Source organism: Periplaneta americana, chromosome 16 (assembly GCF_040183065.1).
Source record: "Periplaneta americana isolate PAMFEO1 chromosome 16, P.americana_PAMFEO1_priV1, whole genome shotgun sequence".
Lineage (NCBI taxonomy): Eukaryota > Metazoa > Arthropoda > Insecta > Blattodea > Blattidae > Periplaneta > Periplaneta americana.
Window position 1 is genome coordinate 180,799,455 of NC_091132.1, and position 23,983 is coordinate 180,823,437.

The 23,983-nt window shown below is 35.7% G+C and overlaps 1 protein-coding gene across 2 annotated transcripts; it reads left to right on the forward strand.

Moving 5' to 3' along the window:
- Positions 1–3,838: 3,838 nt before the first annotated feature.
- LOC138692151 (zinc finger protein 271-like) lies at positions 3,839–22,888 on the forward strand. Of its 2 annotated transcripts, none has more exons than XM_069815176.1 (4): positions 3,839–4,016; positions 14,071–14,208; positions 14,987–15,060; positions 18,972–22,888. In XM_069815176.1, exons 1-4 carry the CDS (start codon positions 3,903–3,905, stop codon positions 20,614–20,616), a joined length of 1,971 nt encoding a protein of 656 aa, XP_069671277.1. In that variant the 5' UTR covers positions 3,839–3,902; the 3' UTR covers positions 20,617–22,888. The 2 variants fall into 2 exon arrangements, with proteins under 2 accessions (XP_069671277.1, XP_069671278.1); XM_069815177.1 differs by having other exon boundaries at positions 18,950–19,074.
- Positions 22,889–23,983: the final 1,095 nt, after the last annotated feature.

Consider the following 23,983-nt stretch of genomic DNA (forward strand, 5'->3'; position numbering starts at 1 on the left):
CCAATGGAGGCAATAGAACAAGTGGTCGTCTTCGAATACTTGGGGTGTACTGTAAGCAGTAATATGAGCTGTTGCTAGGAAATGAAATTGAGGATAGGAATGATCAACGAACCTTTTAGTAGAAAAGGGATCATCTTTTGTGGACCTCTAGAAGGAGAAGTAACTAAGAGACTAATGAAGTGCTTTGGATGGAGTGTGGGATTGTTTGGAGCAGAAACATGGACATTACTACGAAGTGAAGAAAGCGAATACAAGCGCTAAAAATATGTATGGAGGAAAATGGATCGCGTTAAATGGACACAAATTATAAGAGAAACCTGTGTTGGAAGGAGTGAGTGAAGAAAGAATGATACTGAAATTGAAGAGGTAAAGGAATTGGTTGGGTCACTGGCTGAGAAGAAACTGCCTAGTGATGGATATACTGGAAGGAATCGTGAATCGGGATAAGTTGGTCGCAGAAGAAGACATCAGACGATAAACTACATTAACAATATTGATCTATGTGGAGAGAAAGGGAAAGGCAGTAAATGCCTTTCAGTTGTGATCATTTTGGAAGGTGTTCAAGTGTAAAAATAAGCTGAAAATACTTACTGTTTACACGTGGATCGGCTTTAATATAATGTGTAAGTTACCACAGTTCCCTTTCTTAAAAATAGGTACGATTATGGAGTCTTTCCATGTTTCTTGTATAAATACCTGTTCCCAAATAGCAAGTACCAGTTAATAAATTTCGACAGATAATGCGCTTCCACCCTTGTCTATTAATTCTGCTGGAATTTGATCGATACCTAGAGAATTGTACTTTTCCATATTTTCTATCGCAATTTCTACTTCTGAAACTGTGAGTTCGGGTATAAATGGGTCAGCAGTTTGTATTTGAATTTAGTCTGAATGATTTCTATTTGGCATATGTGCATTTAGTACTTGCCCAAAACAATTTTATCATCTGTTCAAGATTGAATGAGAGTCTGCAAGCAAGTAATCATTCTCATCCTTGATGACGTTTACCCTTGCCTGATGTCCGTTCTTAAATTCTTTTATTCCCTTATATAAATCTCGAATGCTTTTATTCTATCAATTTGTTGTTGCCTTGTCCAGTTTTTCCTTCAAGTAGCCTCTCTTTTTATTCGTAAATATACGACTTCCTTTCCGTCTTTCATTGAAATAATTATCTCTGTTCTCCATAATTGGATCCTGTAAGAATTTCAATTTTGCCTGTTTCCATCTTTCTACTACCATACAACAAACTTCATCAAACCACGGTTTCGTTTTCTTAGGTTCATAATAACCTATGCTCTGCTCAGCTGCAATTAGGTAGCATCTCTGATATTTTCCCACATGCTATTACTAACCTAATATAAACTAACCTAATTTAACGTAAACTGTACTAATCCGAACCTACGTATACAAAAGATTTCAGCCTCTCTCCTCAGAAAACAGACGTTTACATGATTTACACCAGAGCTATCACAATTTATCACACTTGATGAGCTATGGTATTGAACGATTCTTTGTTGTTGTCCTCGTTGATATATATATATATATATATATATATATATATATATATATATATATAAAAGTATAAGTTTTTCTTTTTTATTTTTCCCTTTTCTGCCGAAAACAATTAATGACGCATCTAGTGGAACGAACATAGCCGGAGTTATGGGGATATGTGTATACTACCCCCGAAACTTGTCACAGCTATTTTTTTTCTATTAATGTTGGAAAGAAAGAAATAAAATATCTTTTTTGCTTTTGTTTTTGTTTAAGATTCTGTGCTAAATTGACGATTGAAGTGTCTAGACTATAATATATATTTTAAATTACTGAATGTATAAGAATTTCTATACCTCATTGGAGGAATGGAAGTAGTGTAATGTTTCTTTTGTAACAGTTTGTACTCCAGTGTTAGAAGCCTGCAAGTGTTCTGGCCTCCACTTGGAGATGTATGAATAACATACTGCACAACAATGCAGAAACAAACCCGGTATAATGTGTAAACTTAAAGACGAGATTAAATAAAATAGAGTTTATATATCATATATCCTCAGGAAAGTAAGCTTTATATAAAAAATTTAGGTTAGCATATTTAAATAGTTTTTATTGGTGTATGGATATTTTTCTGATTAGAGAAAAAAAGAGAGAGAGATTGTTTTAAGTTATGCCGTAATATAATTTGTAGTTGACCTACAGTTCAAGCCCCATTGAACTCTGTCCAAAACATCGCGGGTATGGATGTAACACTGTAAGAAACACCCCCTCCCCACGAAAATACTTCTAAAAATTATCACTTTCCGATATAATCTACAACGATCAAGCTAAATCGGGGGAAGGAGGTAAATGAGTCCCCCATGAACCCGTTATCTGGGAATTCTTTGATTTTGCTCTGCCCCCTCCCAAAGGTAACGGTTCTCTCTCCTCTTTGGGAACAAAGTGGACATAATACTGAATGGCGCCAAGCTAAGGTAAAAGTTTATAAGATGAGCACAAAGTATATGTGACTCATAAAAGTATTCTGTGACTGTGATAAAACCTGCTTTAACTTTGATATGATCTTGGTATGATTATTGCATTCACTCATGAACGACAATTACATGCGTACTAGAACCAGAGTCGGTTCTCCATTTCGTCACATATTGCAAGCATGTCTGTATGAGACTGTTCGGAAATATCTTCCAATCCAGACTAAATCCAACAATATGATAGGAATGAAAATCAGCTGTCATGTCTAATATGCCCTGAAATCAGGACATTTGGATGCATGTGCAAATCATGTCGGGACGTTGGACGCAATGGTCAAAATCTGGACTGTCCAGCAAAATAGGGACAGTTTCCAAGCCTACTTCCGGTTCGTATGAAAAATCAGTCACTGATTCTTGGAATTCACTGATAACCTATTATCAGCTCTTACTATTAATTAGTATTAAAAAGGCAATATTAGAGGGAAAATAATAATTGCAAAGAGGAGTAAAACATGAAATTACAGCCCTGCAGAATCTTGATCATCTGTCTGACCACGGCCGCCTTGAAAATACTTTTTTAAGGCTTTAAGTTAGCCGTGACCAGTGCTGCCAACATGGTGCTTTTCCCCACTAAATCTTTGTTTTTTTTCTCCGTCTGTGAGTAAGATTATTGAACGGTGGGCAGTAGGAAATATAGTTTTCTTTTTTTTTTCGCATCAGGTCTCTCCCTTAAACAATTAAACTCGACTTTGTCCTGTGTTAGCATTCCTCTCGTCTGAAGGCGAAGTATCCAATCATACATAACACTTGGGGGCACCACATTATAATTCAACATATGTCACTGGTGTGAAGTTTTTCGATAGTCTATAAATATTCTTCAGATATGAACCAATTCAAATAATTAGCCGAATTCGCAATTTCTATGCTCTGTCTTCCCAGGTCATACACAGAAGTAGAAAGATTATTTACCCAGATGAATATAATGGAAACCAAAATTAGAAATACAATGGGGGCGAAGGTATGATGGACAATTTTGACAGTTAAGGCTGTACTGAGAAGGCGTGATAAATATTGCCATGAATTTGTTTCGCCTGAACACATTGTTAAAAATCGGAACAATGGAAACATGCACACCAGAAGAAGAAATTTAAAAAGAAGAAGACGATGATAATGAATCTCTTCTTTTGCCCTTTCGTTAAGTGCATAATCATTATTTATAGCCTATTATTATTTTTTTTTAATATGTAACATATATGTAAAAATCGAGAGGGTTTAATGCTACAGTATATTTTGTTTTTTTTTTTTTTTAAGCATTTAGTGTATTTATGCAAACTGGAGTTGGCAACACTGGCCCTAACCTCATTTAATCGTAACGATATTATTATTACTTGTTTGAAAGGGCAAACAGTTAAACGGCGGTTATACATAAGCTTACGCAAGATGTCTTATTACTCCGAAGAATATTTGGACCAGGGACATGCTCTCACACATGAGGTGAAAGTTGATAAAGGTCCGATACCAATTTCGTTCCCTACGTTGAAAAATGAACCTGAGGTGAGTGGAGCGCAAGGAATGCGTTGTGTATTTTCTTGTGCTTATTTTGTATTTTGATTATCATAGACACTATCTGTTTGTAACATTACTTGGAGTGCTTTTTAGTGTATGATAGGGATAGAAGAAATCTGATGACAATATATTTGTTATTTCTTATGTTGTAGCGAAGTGTAATGTTGAACTGTTTTCTAGTTTTATATTTCAAATTTAAAAACGAAGTTACAGTTACACCTTATTCTTAACGGTTGCCAAGCCATGTAGGTATTTGATATTGTGCTTAAGGTCACGAATTAATTTTCATTTTATTCTCTTTATGACAATAAATAATTTTTCGCTTTCAATTGAAAACTCAAACATAAAAAAGGAGGGTAGGGGTGTTTGAGAATATTTTCTTTTGTGTAGTATTTCAATAAAACAAAACCAAAACAGTTGCGGTTTTTCCACAATTTCCCTTCATACACAAGGAATTTCTAGCCTTCGAGTACAGTGAGCCAAAAAATATCTACTGACAATGGAACAATCCAGAGTCTTGTTTTTTTACATTACGCAAATATTGTTAATCTAACACAATTTTGAAAATATGCTACAATATAATGCACAGTATTATATTATATGCAGTAATGACCAAAATTTTAAAAAACTTTTGCCCAGTTAACATTGCGCTATTCATCATCACAGACGTTAGTAACATGTATAACAAATGTTAATGCATGAAAATATGCAAGTGCATAAAAATCCTGGCCCTATCCATCATAATGTAAACCACATGCTGTGCGTTGTGATAACGTTTAGTAAATACAGTTGCGAAGCTTGGGATAATTTTTTGTATTTCTCGCGATAGTTGCTAGCCCCTTGGAGCGCTGTGAGTACTAGGAACAATAGACTGTGTCATTGCCATCGTGATTCAATATAGGCAGACAATATGACTCACTTAACCCGATCAAGGACGGTGGCGTTTTATCCATATAAATTAGTTGGAATGCATAAAGAGTTACATAAATTTTTCTAAAATGTAGTGTAATTGCATGAATAAATTTAAATTATGAGACACTTCAGACACTTCCGAGTTAAGGTGTAATTTTATTTTTGTTGTAAAAATTATGTTGTTCGTATGTGCATTTGGATTAAATATTGCGAAATTCTTGTACATTTATTTATGCTCGATTCAATAATTTTCAGTTACACTGCACGGATACTGTATCAATATTTCAGTATTTGCGTTTATACGTTATAATTAAGCACAAACTTACGCGTGATAACTTGTAAGTGCAATTTGTCTCTACTTCAGTTCTATTTATTCGTTTCTTACGGTACTCCAATCTGAAGTCTGATTAATGTACTATGTTAGTAGCCTAAACTAGCGCAGAAGTAGTTCCTTTGTACTCATACTCCTTGCATATACGCTTCTGTGACAGATACGGTTTGGTTAGTTTTGGCTTTTATTATGACTTGCTTATATGATCACCTGCACCTACACAAAAAAAAAATCTATTTTAAATTCAACGATTTTCACTTCCGAAGTAGCAGGAACTACCTCAGCGCTAGTTCCACCGCTTTATGAGTTCTGCCTTGTTGGCCTTCAGACACTTGTCTATATTGAAAGATGGTAACCTCACAGCGCTATGACTAGAGCAACTAGATTTACAAAGTCTCCAATGCCCTGCTATGCCCTCGGAAAAAACCTCAACCAGGTAACTTGCCCCAATCAGGATTTGAACCCGGGCCCACTCATTTTACGGTGAGATGTGCCTACCATTACTCCACAGCAGTGGACCGAACATGGGTTATGTACATTAATTCTTTTGGCTTTCGGTTAGCTTTCTTAAGAATATGCATAAAGAAATGTAGTGTTTTCCAGGCTATCCTTGTAATATTAGTGACTTATTTCAACCAGTTTGTTACTAAAATATATACAGTACCTAAGTGTTTACTTGTGATACTGGTGATCCATTTAATTGGTATATGAGACGAATTTAATTTTGTGTTTTACAGAAGGATACATATTGATTTACTTTTGCTCACATTGATTTTAATTTTATTTGTTGTAGTCCAGTTTTCAATAACGTCAAGCTAGTTTTGCAAGGCGGTGATATAAGATTTATCACTAATTTTTTCTATATATTATACAGTCATCCACGAATAACCTTGCCTGAGAAGTGACATTTCTATTCAAATCCTACAATAATTTTCAGTAAATATTTTGCACCGAGAAGCTGTTATACATTTAATTTTACTTCTGAGACCAGTGAAATATATGCCAATTTTATTAGAAAGGTGCATGTATAATTATCCAATAGCACGATGTTATCTGCAACAAAAACTAAAGGGCAAGAAAGAAAAGAAGACAACATTAATGCCGTGGTCCTTAGAGTTCCATTAGAGTTACACGTTCATTGTCCACTGAAAGTTGTATTTCTCTATTGAAGTGTAAAAGAGAAACTCTCATAAATTATGTGAGAAACAAAGAAAGGCACCACCCAAATATGTGGGATAATTAATTTAATAATGTTATTACCGGGACTTGAAAAAAACAATCATATGTAATGGGTGGGGAAAAAAATACTTTTTTAATCGCGCTTCTATAGTTCGACAATGCTGACTATTCAGAGTTTTGCCTGACAGGTGAGCTACCATAAATTCCTTGAAGTCCTAGTTATTACTGAAGCCAAATGTGTGTCTATTGTCAAGAGTCCATTTTATTTATAGTTGTTAAGACATCATTCATAGACTAGTTACCGCTTTCAGTTTTGATACTACATACATTGAAATTAATCTATTATTATTCGTCCTATTTATACATTTATATTGAATGATTCGGTCTACCTTCATAACACATCTCATCAACAATACTCGATAAGAGTTGAATTAGCTTCGATGCTGCGTTGTATTTATTTTGTCATGTTCCTATAGCAGGAATATTAAATAGGAATTCCTTAAAACAGATTTATATTCACTCCTATGCCTTTATATAGAATACCAGTACATATACTGTATTTCTTAAGATTTGGTTACTTTATAAACAGTACGTTAGTGCAAGAACTCTTTTTTTCATATTTAATAATTCTGGCATGTGTCCATAAATATGCTTGAGACCTCTGTCTCTTTGAATTACTCTTTACTAACTGGAAACATATTCCAAATTTATATTTTAAAAAAGTATTAAAATATCCTCACAATTTAGAGCATAACAATTCCCGAAATAATCATCCTACATTAAATTATTAAGATAAAAATGATTCAATCTATCGCTTGTAACAATACCTTTATGGTCCTAATAAATTAAGAAATAATTTACATCCAACAGATTTATTTTAAAATGGCCTGCAGTTAATAATTTGAATTTTATTGTACCTTAATAAATTGAGTTCAGGTACAATAAAATTTCATCAAGTTTCAAACAAAGTAATTCCATCTTTCCAACAGGGGGACAATAAATACTTAAAGTAATGCTAAACTCCAAAAACTTATTGATGCAACTTAATTTCATATTCTATACCACTAACACCAAAAAAAAGTGTCCTATTGTTCATACTGATTCAAGATGAATAGTTTCTTAGTGTTTGTCCATTCCACTTTTTTATTGTCCTTCCAAATCCTATTTCTCTCATTTTTAGTAGGTACTTCACATGTAGTATATGTTTTATTTTAATACATATAATGACCATGAAGATATTTGGATATGTCTTACAAAATTCTTGCTGAAGACCATTGTGGTAATATTCTGCCACATCTGTAATTTGTACATTTCGAAATTTCGTGCTTCAGCCCAGAATTCAGGTGGGGGGAGGGGAGGTTGATGTGCCAATGTAGTTTTCCAGAATATAATAATATTCAAAACATTCTCTAATAGGAGGGGCCTCTGATATTAGCTCTGCAAAGAATCTGATACTGGTACTTCTGTTGCTGGTAAATAAGAAAGAACGAAATATAAAAATGTTTAACCACTTTCGAATTTCAGGTGCTTTGTGTCTCAGCTGCTGGTTTGATATACTGTTTGTTTCCTTTAATTTTCCAGAGCAAAAACTGTCCTAAGCGAAATTTACACTCTGTAATTTTAACACTGGGAACATTTATTTTGGCAGCATTGTGTGATGCTATTTCATAATATAACAAGAGCTTTGAAATGATTAACTGGTAACTACTTACCTGGGTGAAGCGGTTCCTGTGATTTCTGAAGTGAAAACTGTTCAATTTATAAGGAATTTTTTTGTGGAGATGCAGTTGATTGTACATGCAAGGTGTAAAAGTGCCTAAACTAACTGACCCCAGTGTTGTCATGGAGGCTACACGAGGCCATATATCGTATGGAACCTACAATTTTTTTTAATTAATCGTATGGGGAAATGAACATTTTGTCTGTAAGGAGCCATACGGCATATGGGTGCCTAAGTTTTGTACGTGGAGATCTATACAGATCTTAGATCATCTCTTCCTGTTCCTACTGTACCCACCGGTAGGGGGAAGTCTCGCAGTACCGACCGCTTAAGGTTTTTGGGTTATAAATAAGAAAACATTCAACTTTTTGACACACTCTTTTGATATAATGTAAGTACATAAATTATTGAACTCAATGGTAATTACAAAAAAAAATCAGAAATTAATATTAATACAAAACATAAACAAATTAAATGTCCATAAAATCGATACAATCAGAAAATTGGCAGGCAGTACCGGTCACATATTACTTTTGACAAAAATCACATTCATACGTGTCAGATGTCTCAGGAATGCTGGAACAGGCTTCGTGAGCCCACATTTGGCATGAAGAACATTGGATCCAATCTTCGTCATGAGATTCCCCACAAAAAATGCATGTAGTTTCCTCCTTTTCGTCATTTTTCTTAGTTGTCTTTCTTGAGCTTTTTGGAAAGAATTTTTCTGATAAGGGGGGTTTCCCACGCACTAGGCTCTTGACTTCTCTCTTCAGCTTTTCATTTTTTTTTCTTCCAAATTTGTCTTGTAAGGACTGGATGTCAAAACCTCACTTTTTTCAGATTTCCGGCATCGACTAACTTCTCGCTTCTTACTGGCATCCGGAATTGGGCTGAGCTGCTGAATTGTTTCCTTTACGACAGTGGTATCATTAGGCCTATCAGTAGGAGTGGGCCTATTAGGGCTAGTCTCATGGTGTAAACTTGCCTTAGGTGCAGAAGTCATGTCAGGGAATGGAAGCATAGGCCTAACTGTTGGGCTCTCAGTTTGATCCACGTTCGATTGAGCTTCACCTATGCTCTCTTTGGGAGCACCAATGAGGAGTCTTTCATTCATGCGTTGTCGAGGAAATATGAAAAATGGTGGAATGTACTGACCCCCAGCATTCATACAGAATAGTACAGTAACACTTCTTCCCCTTTCAGCCGAAGTCAGTTTACCCACTTGACAGTTCTGTTTCAGCGAAATAACTTTGAAATGTTTTTGTACAATAGTAACACTAGTTTCGTCACAGTTATAAATTTTATAGGGTGTGAATTCATATTTTTCCATTAGATTTGTAAGACTCTCAAAGAATCGATGGACTTGTGGCTTGTTAAACCCAATTGATCTATTAAGGCTTGTCGATTCAGGAGTTCGGAGAGACAAATTCGGGTGCCGTTTCATGAAATCATAATAAAATTGCTTACCAGAAGTCTTTTTGTCATGTTGAATTGATGAGGAATTTTTAAGGCCTCAGCAAGTTGAAAAGCTAGATTCAAAATCTCTTTCCTTGTGAGTGGTAGTAATCTATCAGATAGATCTTTCACATGATTCAATAGAACTCCTTCGAATTCGGCATTGAACGTGGGTTTAAAACGGTCAAGTGCAGGAGTGAATGTAATTTCTTTACCTCTTTTTACGGCAGAAACACGATCAATCGACGTATTTTTGGGGATATTGTCTATTTCAGCAGCTTTGCGGATAGAACGTTGGCCTGTTAACACATTCTCTACAGCTTGTTTCATAGAATCTGGATGCCATTTTCCTTTGGAAGGTCTACTTATCACTGGAGGCATCATGAACGTCCTATAAAAATATTAGACGGACATAGCTTACATGTAAGAATATGACAGGTACTGCAAGATCAAGAGGTGACCGGTACTGGCTGACACACAGCGAAACATATAATATTTTTTTCTATAGCACCATTATGTTATGTAACATGGATCATGCATAAAAGTAATTCATAAATCATGTCTGAATCGAATAAAACAAGATTTATAACGAGACTTACCGAATTGCCTTGGTGTCAGTCAGTTTAGATTTAGTCGATTCGTGCCACAGCAAACAGAAAAGTCTTTCAACAGACTTTGTTAACGAATGAATGTAGATTTAAGTTTGAATTATTTACCAGTGATTATTGACTGTTAGAAGTAACGTACACTACATTTCGCGTCCTGCTAATTGTTGTCGGTATTTAAATACACACACTGACCGGTACTATATGCTAACCAGCGTTGCAAGACTTCCCTCTATTTTGTTTGATGTTCATAAACAAAAATTATCCACCTCTTCAGCACTGGAATCCAGAATTATATAAAATAATGGTTGAAAAACAAGAAGTGCTGCAAATATACACTCCAAGATTCATCGAGACAAGTGTGCATCTATGGTGGTGCTACATGGTGTATTCTTTAAATCAAACTTGTACAATTAAATTGTGAAGCAAAACAATTTCTTTACTTCTTCTTTAATATTAAGAGAAATAATTAAATGACAATTGGAGAAATAGAGAGAGGAGAGTAAAATATATTTCAAGGGAGAAAACAAGAGGTGGGGTGTATGGCCAAGAAAAAAATTACCATGACAGCACTGACCAAACCTAACCTGTTACAGACTCATGTATGCAAGGTGAATAAGCTGAGTATGAAGAAACTACCTCAGCGCTAGTTTAACTCTTATAGATGAACTATATAACGAACTTCAAGTGTCAATATTGTCTCAAAGGTTTCTGTGTAACAAACTTCATTTAGAAATGTCCATCTGCGATTATGTTAACTGTAGAAGAAGGAAGAAATATTGTCGTCATATGAAGTTACTCAAATTTCCAATTAAGGACAAGGAAAGGCTACAAAAATTATTTTTGATTTCACCCTTATAAATTGAACGATTTTCACTTCAGAAATCACCGTAACTACCTCAACACTAGTTTCAGTAATTTAAGGACCAGTATAAAGTAAATTTCATTAAAGTCAGAAAGAAATTCGTAAGGGAGGCAGTCAGGAGGGATTGAGGTTGTCTACTAATTCGTTACAAACAACTATTATAGGCTATTTCATTTGACTAACGATGATTTGTAGACAGCAAAATACCTACAGTAGGGTAAAGAATCTAAATCAGTACAGTACGTTTAAGAGAACGGATATAAAAGTGTCAGGAAAATAACAGAATTACCGTATATTGCAATTAACTCTGCATTTGCAGAGAAACCGCACAGGGTCTCGTAAATCTGCTTAAAATTAGAAAATTGTGTAAAAAAATGCATTCAGAGCGAATTTTCCAGCCTGATAATATCTCGCCCACGTTATGGACAGAATTCAATACCGTAAGACTGATATAAAACGAATACTAGAACAATTTGTTAACCAAAGACGATGTTCAGTAGTTATTTAACAACATACAGAGCAAATAAAAACACAAACGCATATTCCAGCAATAGTTCAGATGAAAAGAAAATGATTAGTACGACCGCTTATTCGTAAAAAGAACACTGCCAGCTGTGTAGCCTACATGAAGCAATATATCAGGTCTACGTTATGAACACATTGAATTTAATGTGGACGAGAAACGTACAGTTATTATTTATCTGCTTCCATATCGCATCATATAATACACCTGTAAAATGAAAACATGTAGGCCTAGAAAAGAGGAAACATGTTTGGGGGGAGGGAGTTGTAATTCTTCCCCTTTCGGATAAATTTGAGAAGAGGGATACCTGCTTTTCCTTCATATTCAAAAATTGTAATCTTGTTCACACAAAATAAATAGTGCCTTTTCGTGAGCATCATGATGTGCATTCAACAATCGCAGACAAATCTGCTCTTTTTAATATTTTGTGATAATTGTTGCTAGGGAGGTATTGTATACTGAAAATTAAAAACAATTAGATTTCGTACATCAAATGATGACAGATTATATATTGAACGCAAACAACATTATATCAGCCATGTACCAAAATGGCATCTGTGTGTGTTGATGAATTTGGGTAAAACAACCTTCTGTATGATACAATTTAGCGACACATCAAAGTCTTATTGTAACATAACCTCACATTACAATGAGCAAGAAATTTGGAGGTGGCATGACGTAAAAAAGTCATCCCACAGTCGTATTACTCTATGTACTGTTCAGGTACTCTGCCATCTAGTGTTTGTTATCGCAAGCTCATTTCTCGACACTAGCGACGCATAGCGTCCGTTATTTTCCAGTTGCGTCCAAATTTAATATAAGCTTGGCTGATCTGTTTTATATATGATCTAGGACATTGAACAATGGGTTTGAACCATTGCCTGCTGGATCGCATCTTATGGCTGCTAACAGTGCCTGCTCAATCAGCGCTTATGTGCGAGTAACGAAAAAGCTATTTTGCCTCTAGGTGGCAGGTAGTGGCCAACGCTATTAACTTTACCAGTATATGAAAACTACCCTAAATAATTATTGTTACGACGTCTTTAAGTATCAAAAGAGAGAAAGGGTTGGGAAAACAATTGCGCAGGCTGTTCAAATGCTTCATACCGTAAGGGTGAAACCTAACCATTTTTCCCCCATTACTACATATGCTAGTGGATTCTGGTTATTTTTCTAGTTTGCAGGTTGAATTTTCTTTTGCCTACTTCGTTTCGAATTTCGATACTGACATATACTACAAATGGTAGTGATTTTGTAACTGGTATGTTGGCAGTTGAGACAAATATCGACATAATTTTTCGGTACTGGAGTGCCATCCAATTAACATTGTATTAGGTTTCTGAGCCGGTTACTGGAATCTTGTGAAATTTGAACTTATATTAATTAATTTGTGAGAGTATTAATATCATTAACATATGTTACAAAGTTCATAGTTTGGCAGGACGTTTTTGCTAGTTTTCGTCAGCCATGTTGGATTTTTCCCGTCTTCTAGGAAAGTGCCATATTAATACGTAATAGGTTTTTTTTGTGTCTATTGCGTTGTAGTTATAATTCAAAACTATAATCATATAAGTTTTCGGAGTCAGTACTAATATTTTCATGTGGTCAAACAAAATACATTTTTAGGTTAGGCCTTGTGAGTCAATTGTTTAGTGAAACCAATGAATTTCGTATTGCGAGACAAAATACATGACATGTTGATCCCTATCCCCGTATAGTTTTACTATGGAAATATGTTACAAATTATTGAATTATTCAGCATAATATTCCATCATAAAGTGCAGTGAGTAAATAATGCATTTAGTACACAGGATCGTGTGATATCTGGTAACAGTTGGCATCACTGTCATGACGGCAATATTTGCTGTTCAGGAACTGTACTTATGTGACCCTCACTATAAACCATTATTATAATCAATTAGATTTAGAGTCTGGCTGGGCGGAAGAGAAGGCCTACTGGCCTTAGCTCTGTCATAGAAGCCACTCGTATGGCTCAGTCGGCTAGATGCTTGCCTGCCAATCGCGAGTTGCGCTCGGTCACAGGTTCGATTCACTCTTGGATTGATTCCCTGGTTGGGTTTTTCCGAGGTTTTCGGGAATCATTATGTAAATGTTACGTAATCTGTGGCGAATCCTCGGCCACATATCGCCAAATACCATCTCGCTATCACCAATCCCATCGATGCTTAATAATCTAGTAGTTGTTGCAGCGTCGTTAAATAAATCAAGTAAAAATTTAGTTTATTGAAACTACATTTGAAAAATGTTTTTGCATGGATTATATTCATTTTGATATGAATCCAGACCCTATTAGTCACAGGGTAAGACACGTGCTATATGTTGTGATCATGTTGAGGCATATGAACACATAGGGAGCAGCTTATAAAAGTATGGGTCGTGTTCTAACATTCTGTGATAAATTGTTCATTTAAGATATCTCTCTGTACCGCAGGAACGGAATCTTGTGGATCAGCATGTGACTGGTTTAAAGGAGGAATATGAGGACCAGATCCAAGATCTCACATCTGAGATAAAATATGAGGAAGATCCGGTGCCAATTTCGTTCCCAGTTTTCAAACATGAACCTGAGGTGAGTGCAGAACAAGGAATGCACAGTGTTCTTCCAGTGTTTATCTTGTATTTTGTTTCTCTTCTCAACGTTTTTTGCAACATGTGCCTCTATTCCATTCATTATATTAAAATTCTACCGCATGTTGACTCATAAATAATAAAATTCAGTCCACACCTATGCGGATATGTCCTCGAAACTAGGTGGCCTGGGTTCGAATCCCAGTCGGGGCAAGTTACCTGGTTGAGGTTTTTTCCGGGGTTTTCCCTCAACGCAATACGAGCAAATGCTGGGTAACATTTGGTGCTGGACTCCGGACTCATTTCACCGGCATTATCACCATCTCATTCAGACGCTAAGTAACCTGAAATATTGATACGGCGTCGTAAAATAACCGAATTAAAGAAAAAAGTAAAATAATATTCATGTCAAATTGAAAATATTATATTCAATATTTTAATGCATACAGATACAACTCATTGATTTGTATTTTATTATATTTTCATTTCTTCCTAAAACCCTCTAAATTCCCCTCCTGCTTGGTAACAAATGATTATATGATGGTGCCACTGCATTTTAAACTACTGGTACACCTTTAGTGTGCCACACGTTGAAAAACGCTGTTCTACAACGAAAAGCTGTGCCCCATGAAATATCTTCCCCAAGATTTGTCTTTTATTGGCTAAAATTCTGCTAGGCCTATTGCGACTTAAATGTAGTTGTGTGGCAACTAAAATCGATGCGCTCTTGTTAATATAAATTGAGGTATCTGTTTGTTTTATTTGCTCTGTATTTGTAGGAAGTGCACAGTGACTTCAATGAGGAGCCAAGGGTGGAAGTGACGACAGAGGACAACGAGGTTTTCGCCGAAAGGTGAGTGTGGTGTGCGAGTCTTCACGTAGAGAGTTCATTGTGTTTCAAGGTTCCGTTTTCTTGACTGTCCAGAAGTAGCTTCAGAAGAACTGTCTGTCTGATTCATCCAGCAACAATCAGTTATCACAATCACACTCAACTTTCCTTGATGTCTGGTTTCCATAAGTACTGTTCAAACCTTTCTTCATATTCTTCATTAAAAGTGCTTAGATTTTCAACATAATTATTTAGATGGACAAGCATACACTCATATTGCAGCCTAGAGAATTGAAACTCTTCAACTTAATTTCTACAATTTCTTTATAATTGAAGTCTTTGTAATTCCCAAGGAAATTATGTACTGCCATTTTGAGTTCATTCCAAGACGTTTTCTGCGATCCGCTCATCACATTTAGGAAGCCATTATGTAATATTAATTTGCGTGATTTACTTATTTATTCATTTATTTATCTGTTTGTTCGTTCGTTCATGCATCCTGGTGCAGTTAAGGGCATCTGTCTTTCACTTTCACACCATCAAAATTACAACTACAATGTTACATACAGTGGTTCTTCAACTATGTTTCACCAGGTTCTGATTTCTTTCTGTTTGGCCACTGTTTCCCCCTCCACTGTGTAGACCTAGTCCTTCTATCCCTCTCACACAAGAAACTTGTTGGTGTTGTTATTAATGCAGAGTTCCTAGCAATAATGCCATTAACTCCCCAGCTGTCCAGTGTTTCGCACACATAGTGAGTTTAGAATAGTGCTTTCACGAAATGAGCACAGCAACTTATGATTTTCAAGTTACAAGATAGCTGCATGCTTCTCTGTAAAAGACTGCATAGAACTGTATGTCTACTCAGCTCTCAGGCGCAAAATTGTTACTGTAAGTGAAGTATTGTAGTTGTAGTGGCATCACAATCATATAAATGAAACAATTTATATTTTTATTACCTGAGATACGTCATGCACAATAATAAACAGCAGTTAAAAACTGTAATGAATTTAGAAAAATTCTACAAAAGACAGACAAGTAAGACACAGACAATATTTAAAAACGGAAATATGTGTGATATAAAATTGAAGCATTCAGCCGAACAACGGTCTATGTTAGAATTTATAAAAATTGAGTTTTTAATGGTATAATCCTCTGTATAGTCTTTCACAGCTGTCACAAATATTGTTTTTCAATATCTGTATCAGAGGCGCTTCTACACGAGTTACAACCATGATTTTCTTGGCTGGAACAACGGTCTATGTCACTAGTCACTTCTAGCGTATCCAGTTGTTTACATCGTATCGGGAGTTATTGCACGGGAGTTTGTTCTCTTTACGAATACTGGGTGCTTGAACTCTGTGTATCAGGTTTCGGTTGATCTATTACGTAAAATGGATGACGGATAAACAGTGATGAAATTGACGAGCTAAATAAATCTAAAGAAATAAAAAGGATCCAGACAAATTGATATTAGTAAGTGGAAAATCTGTCACCTAAATGATCCTGGTTGGCGTAGTTGGTACAGCACTAGCCTTCAATCCCTGAGGTTGCGGGTTCAATTCTGGGCCAGGTCGATGGCATTTAAAATGCTTAAATGCGACAGGCTCATGTCCGTAGGTTTACTGGCATGTAAAAGTACCCCTGTGGGACACTGTCGACGGTGATATAACCTCGGCAGATGCGAGCGTCGTTAAATAAAAATTTTTTTTTTGTGCGACATAAAAGTCTCTGAGACATAGTGGTGTTGAGAATACAAGGAAGACAAAGTCGCAAGATACTGGGAAAGATCCCCAAACTAATGGAATTTCCTCTCTGTTATTTTGCAGTATTTTATTACTTGTATTTTAATTTACATTTTACCTAGTGTTGGTCCCGCCATCTGTTGGGATGGATACTGAATATTCGGGGCAGGGATTCAAACTCCATCTCCTAACAATTTCCCAACTGTCGTATTTAATTTTCTTTATTCTTATTGTTACAACTTTCATTAATTTAATGGTGTCTATACAGTGCAATACTGCAGTTATTTTCTAGTATCGCTGCTATTATTTGATCAATATTGTATGTTTATTCATAATATGACATTGAGTGTAACTTTAGTAAACTACATGTTGTTAATTCATATTAATATATAACATTTAAAAATAAATGTCATAATCGAATTGTTCATACTTTAACCTTTTTATTGATTTAGTATATTTCGTACTATTGTGATTGTATAAAACTGTTTATTGTCTGTATTCCCCAGTACCATTGTTGTGGAGTTAAATCTATTGTTAAACTTCTGCGATGTGTAATATGTCATTCAGTAACATACATTCGTGTACCTTGCTTAGTGTACTAAACATACTTATGGAATAACAATCTATGTTCCCGTTGAATAGTAAATTCATGAGCGGAATTACGATGTAACATATCTGTTTCTCTTGCACAGTTAGCACATTGTAACATAGACCATTATTCGGCCCAACGTTTCAGTTATGATTTTATGACTATTTTTTTTTATAAATTAGCAGTACATCACGTTCAATCATATATGATATTCTTCTAGGCCAAAATAGTATGTATTGTAGTTTAATTATATCATGACGAAACACTGGAAGAAAGACCAATATACTGGTACGTAAATACATGCACAAACAGAACCACAAAGAAAATTAGTTATTTCCTAAGCTTTTAATTCATTAATTATCTGTTGCAAATGCAATGTGTACTTACGATGTTGAAACACATTTTCCTTTATTACAAGAGTTCATTCTTCTTACTTGAAGCACTTGCTGCAGAAGCTTCAAATTTAACTATTATTTTTAGGTATAACATTCTCTATACCAGGTAATATTAGTTAGCAACTGCAGTCCTTAAAACTGAACATAATTTATTATCTGTCAGTCGACTTTTAAGTTAAGATATGTTAAGTTTCATGGAAGGGAAGAACTGATTACAACTATACGTACTATCGAACATTGATATTATTTCCAAAACTATTTCTTACATTATTATTTAAAATAGGAAGTAAAAATTGAAGTAATTGAGGATATTGTGATGAAGCCTTCAATGCTCTTCATTCTTTAACTTGAGGTCGAATGATGCATTGCATTAAATTTGTACTTCCCTAAGACGTCTAGCATAAGACTGCAGGTAGGAGAAATATATCAGAGGAGGTAATGTTTGAACACTTGGTGTCCTGGAACAGAAATGATAAAAACAACGTAAAAGAACTGATGACGTCGCTGATTTAGAGGAAAGTGCTAGACATCGCTGCAAATGATTCTGGTGTACATCTTCCTAAAGACTGCACACTGGACAAAATGGCGAAGACATAATTCCAATTTACTTCAAGTGTTTGTAGGTAGCACTCTTGATAGTAGTTCTGCACAAAATATAAAAATGAATGGAATTGTTACTAGTTAACGTTCGTAGGACAATAGATACCAAGTTAGAGATAATAGCAATCAGATTTTCTCATGATGGCTCTTAATGCGAAACGGTATCAGCAATGTTCCACTGCAATTTTCTCTATCTTTAAAGTGACAAAATTAAAAACTGTAAAGATTTTAGACATCAGAAGAATAAAATATAGAAAAAGTTATAGCACATGTGTAAAATGAGATTTCGAAACAATCGCATAAAATTGCATGCTCGAGTCGAAAAAGATGAAAGCAAAGTTAGGTTACTGTGGACTGAGGCTCAAAAATGAAAGCTAACTGAGAGTTGACTAACGTGGTGTAATCCTTATGAAATATATTGTGCAGAAGAAGTACAAGTTGATTAGTCATTTTAGATACTTGCACCATTGCTCAAAAATTAATTATGAGCATGTATCTGTAATTGTAATGTACCCCCTCATTTAATAGGTTTGTGTTAATTTGAATATTCAATAATGAATTGTTTTCTTGTGACTATTTTATAGACTCATAGTATATTTACTTCAGGATTGCAGCTAGGAATGAGAGGACTGCATCAAGAGAATTGGCCATTCTTCCTCTTGAAGATAACGAGATTCCTAGGAAGTCGGGTTCCTCGAGAAAACCTGAGCGGACTCGTGAAGATGAGAAGCAGTTGGAATTACAATTGTCTAAAATATGTTCCTCGCCTGCAAAAAATCTCAACAGTCGTTCATCTATGGACGTAAGCAAGAAACCTTTCAAATGCGAAGTTTGTGATAAGTCTTTTTCAAACTCGAAATGTCTAAAAACTCATGAAAGTCTGCACACCGGCCAGAAACGTTTCAAGTGTGACGTTTGTGGCAAGTGTTTCTTGCGGTCGGGAGGTTTAATAAACCATAAACGTGTGCATACAGGCGAGAAGCCTTTCAATTGTCAATTTTGTGGTAAGTTCTTTTCACAGAAGACTAATCTAAAAACTCATCAAAGTCTGCACACTGGCGACAAACCTTTCAAGTGTGACGTTTGTAGCAAGTGTTTCTTGCGGTCGGGTGGTTTAAAAAACCATAAACGCGTGCATACAGGCGAGAAGCTTTACAATTGCCAATTTTGTGGTAAGTTCTTTTCACAGAAGACTTATCTAAAAACTCATCAACGTCTGCACACTGGCGACAAACCTTTTAAATGTGATGTTTGTGGTGAGTGTTTCTCACATTCGTATTGCCTTAAAAGACATGAATATGTGCACTCTGGCGAGAAACCTTATTTATGTGATGTTTGTGGTAAGTGTTTTAGGCATTTTGGTGATTTAAAAGCCCATGAACGTGTACACTGCGGCGTGAAAACTTTCAAATGTGATGCTTGTGGTAAATGTTTCTTCCTGTCGCGTCACTTAAAATCACATGAAAGTGTGCACTTTCTCGAGAAACCGTTTAAGTGTGACGTTTGTGGTAATTGTTTTTCGCGGACGAGTGTCCTAAAACGCCATGAATGTGTCCACTCTGACGAGAAACCTTTCCAATATGATGTTTGTAGTAAGAGTTTTTCTAACTCTGGTGGCCTTAAAGTCTATCAATGTGTGCACTCTGGCGAGCAACCTTTTAAATGTGATCTTTCTGGTAAATCATTCTCGCAGTTGGGTAACCTAAAATCCCATGAACGTGTGCACTCTATCGAGACAGCTTTCAAGTGTGACATTTGTGGTAAATGTTTCTCGCGGTCCAGTGCCCTAAAACGCCACCAAGGTGTCCACTCTGCCGAGAAATCTTTCAAATGTGTTGTTTGTGGTAAGAATTTCTCGCGGATCGATAGCCTAAAAGCCCATGAACGTGTGCACTCTGGCATGAAACCTTTCAAATGTGATTTTTGTAGTAAGAGGTACTCGCGATCGGGTCACTTAAAAATCCATGAATATGTGCACTCTGGCGTGAAACCTTTCAAATGTAATGTGTGTGGTAATGGTTTCTCGCAATCGTGTGACCTAAAGGCCCATCTACGTGTGCACTCTGGCGAGAAGCCTTTCAAATGTGATGTGTGTGGTAAATGTTTCTCGCACTCGGGTACCTTAATAGTTCATAAACGTATCCACTCTGGCCAGAAACCTTTTAAATGTGATGTTTGTGGTAAGTGTTGCTCGCAGTCAGGTCACTTAAATGACCATAAATGCCTGCATATTGGGGAGAAACCTTTCTAATGTGTTTCTAGCAGTAGCTTTACCAGAACTTGTGCACTCTGGCGCGAAACGTTTCAAATGTGATTTTTGTAGTAAGTGTTAACACGGGTGAAATAAAAGCCCTTAATTGTCTGCATAAGAGGGATACTCTTTTCAAATGTGATATTTGTGGTAAATACTACAGTATATCTCAAGTATCCTAAGAGGACTCCTGCGTCAGCACATAGGCGAGGAACCTTTCAAATGTGTTTTTTTGTGGTAAAGGTCGGGTAGTGTTAAAAGCCATTAACTGCTATAGGCAAGAAGCAGTTCAAGTCTGATATTTCTGAAAGATGATTCTTTTTCTCTTTTTTTTTTCTTGAAGATTATTTTAAATATGTTTTTAAATATATTGATGAAAAGGTTTGGTAATGCGATGTTTTGTGCAACGTGTGTTTTCTCTGTCTTGTAGGATAAAACTGTTAGGTCCACAATAAACAAGGAAGGAAAACGACAACGAGAACAGAAATGCTGTTAAAATGCATTGTGCAAAGGACGTGAAAGTTGATGTACTCTTTTCACGTAAATCTATTTTCTCGTCGTGTATTTTGCAGGAAGGGTTCATGTTTATCCATCATGTCTCACTAGCTCAGAAATTTAGTAGAATCACTCTCAGTATTATGCTGCGTGTATCTAACCAGATTACCACTAGAATTGACTTCGTAAGATATTCTGTGTAAACATTTTGTATTAGTTTAACCTGTTTTTGAAGATCTATTTTCAGAACATGGGAGGACTGATAGTAAGGGGAATAAGAATAAAGTTCATGAGATTTTGTGATGACATGGCGTTGTTATCAGAAGAGGAGGAAATACTAAGGGATATCAGCATATAGTTAATTATACAGAATGGACACTTCGAGTCGATACTTTGATGTAGCACGACTGATTTCAATGATCTTCAAACCATTTTGAGTGCGATATTCTCCTTTCTTCCAGGATTTGTCACTGACATCGCACCAGCAAGCATTCGACACAGCAGTAATATAACACGTACAATTAATAGATCTAGATGCATTATGCACTGAAATAAAATAAATTGGACCGATGAAATAATAAATTCGTCATTAACTGTAAAATGTAGACACTAGACTTCCTTTACAATGAGATTTGAGAGGTTGACCCCAACATCATTTAAAATATGTAATGATTTGATAGTGCTGAAAATTGAAAAACAGAACTCCTGTAAGCTGTAAAACCATATACCTATATTATATTGTATACAAATATTAAATGAATTTGATACATAATTTTATAAAGTATTATGTTATTTTATAGTATAATTTATTATATATAATATATAACAAATTATTATTACTGCTAGTTTATCATTGAGAAATAAGGAAAAGCTGTTAACTTGAATTTATTTGAAGCAAAGCGTTACTGGTTTATGCAATAAGGTTGGCGATGATGTTTGGATCCTGTGTCTCAACTCTATTCTCAATTATTATCTTAGCATGTGCTCGATTACACTAACCTCTAGCGCTTGAAAGCGGAAATAAGCGCCGGCGCACAGAAAAACAAAACAGGAAAATTCGCTCATTGTCAATCCTTCATAATCCCTATTCGCTGGGGATATGCTACTGGAACTAAAGGACAGCTCTGAGCAAAAGTATGGGAGCACTATAAATACAAATAAGACGAGGACCATGGTCATAGGAAGAAAAATTTAGAATGTAAACTTGCAAATTCCAAATGAGGCATTAGAGAATGTGGACAGCTAATACCTGCTGCCATTGTAGTAGGCCCTGGATTTCTGTTTGTTCAGGAAAATGCCAGGGCACATTCTGCGGCTGTCACCAGGGATTTCCTATGGGAGAATGAAATTAAGGTAATGGAGTGGCCAGCGATCAGCCCAGTTCTCAACTATATTGACACTTGTGGAATCTTCTGAATACGAAAGTCAGGAACCGACATCAAGCTCCACAAACCCTGCAGGAACTTGGAGATGCTGTAGAGGAGGAATGGGAGAATATTCCCCAGAGGAAATACAGAATCTCATAGGGACCATGCCACGAAGATGGCAAGCCGTCATCGAATGTCGTAGAGGCCATACACGATACTAGACCTTTGTAGCGGGTGTTTAAGTTTGATAAGTAAGGACGAGATTCAGTTTCTTATATAGTGCAATGTTTTAAACAGTTGTTTGTTGACATTATTCATTTGTCTTTATTGATATGGAGATAAATGTGGCCATAAATAACCATAAATAATACACTTTATTAATTTCATGTTTGTACCTTTATCCAATGCAAAAAAAAATGTTGAAATAAATCTTATTGTTCCCCTAATTGTTTTGAGCAGTGTATATTTTTATGGAAGATGCTGAAACATTGCATGAAGCGAAATGGCAGTGACATTGGGAGTTTTAACGAAAGTTATGATCAAATAGTAGAAATTGAGACGAAGTACTTCCATAGAAAATATGACAGGGGTGAATGCAAGGAAGTCCTGAGGCCAGGAGAGGGAAAGCGGAAAATGTCTTTTGGTAGAAGTGTCAGATCGACATACTCCCACATTGGAAGTTGTCATAATGGGGTACAATTTGACTAGGATTCCCATCGTTTCTGATGGGTGACCAGCAATAAATTTTCATATAAATTGTGTAGGCAACTGTTCGAAGACAAGATGAAACTCATGACACCAATGAGGCATCTGTCATGAAGCAACTAAGCCAGCAGATAATTGTATATGGTTGCCATCTCATTTCCCCTTCCGTTGCATTTATCGATGACTAGTAACATATTTCATTAATGAGATGTATACAAACAATTGTTCTTCCTCTGACATGTAAGTGAAGTACTGCTGTTTATTAATATATATATATATATATATATATATATATATCAGCCAGTACCCCAATTAGAAGTAATCTTCTAGTTATAAATATAAAAAAAGTATAATTGGTACTTGTCTACTTCATTTCTAAGTCTGCTTGTCTATTTTGTAAATTCCAATTACATTAAATTAATCCTAGCCTCTTAACTGCCTAGAGTCTCTGGGTCTCTTATGTCGAGGCTTGTTTGGGAAAATAAAGTAGGCTATATGTCACTTCTTTATTACTCAGTCTTACGTACGGTACGGCTGTATGCTTCACAATATTTCAACATTACAACGGCAAAATTAACGAAATATAAATAATATTATACATACTTCTTTCAACAAAACAACAATTTCCCATGTCCGTTAGAAAGAGAGAAAGATACGCCTCAGTTATCCCAATAGTACAGAAGGTACACGGCACTTTCTTTCAGCATTTTTCTACAGGTGTTATGTATCCAGTTTATTTATATTGAGATCACTGGCGACTATTGAAGCGTCATAGACCCGACTGTCACGGTCCGTTTGAT

What these genes read in the sequence shown, in the direction of transcription:
- LOC138692151 (XM_069815176.1), top strand. Translation starts at nt 3,903, where the DNA reads ATGTCTTATTACTCCGAAGAATATTTGGACCAGGGACATGCTCTCACA. An exon ending in CGTTGAAAAATGAACCTGAG is followed by an intron (nt 4,017 to 14,070) that starts GTGAGTGGAGCG and finishes TCTGTACCGCAG; the next exon opens with GAACGGAATCTTGTGGATCA. An exon ending in TTTTCAAACATGAACCTGAG is followed by an intron (nt 14,209 to 14,986) that starts GTGAGTGCAGAA and finishes CTGTATTTGTAG; the next exon opens with GAAGTGCACAGTGACTTCAA.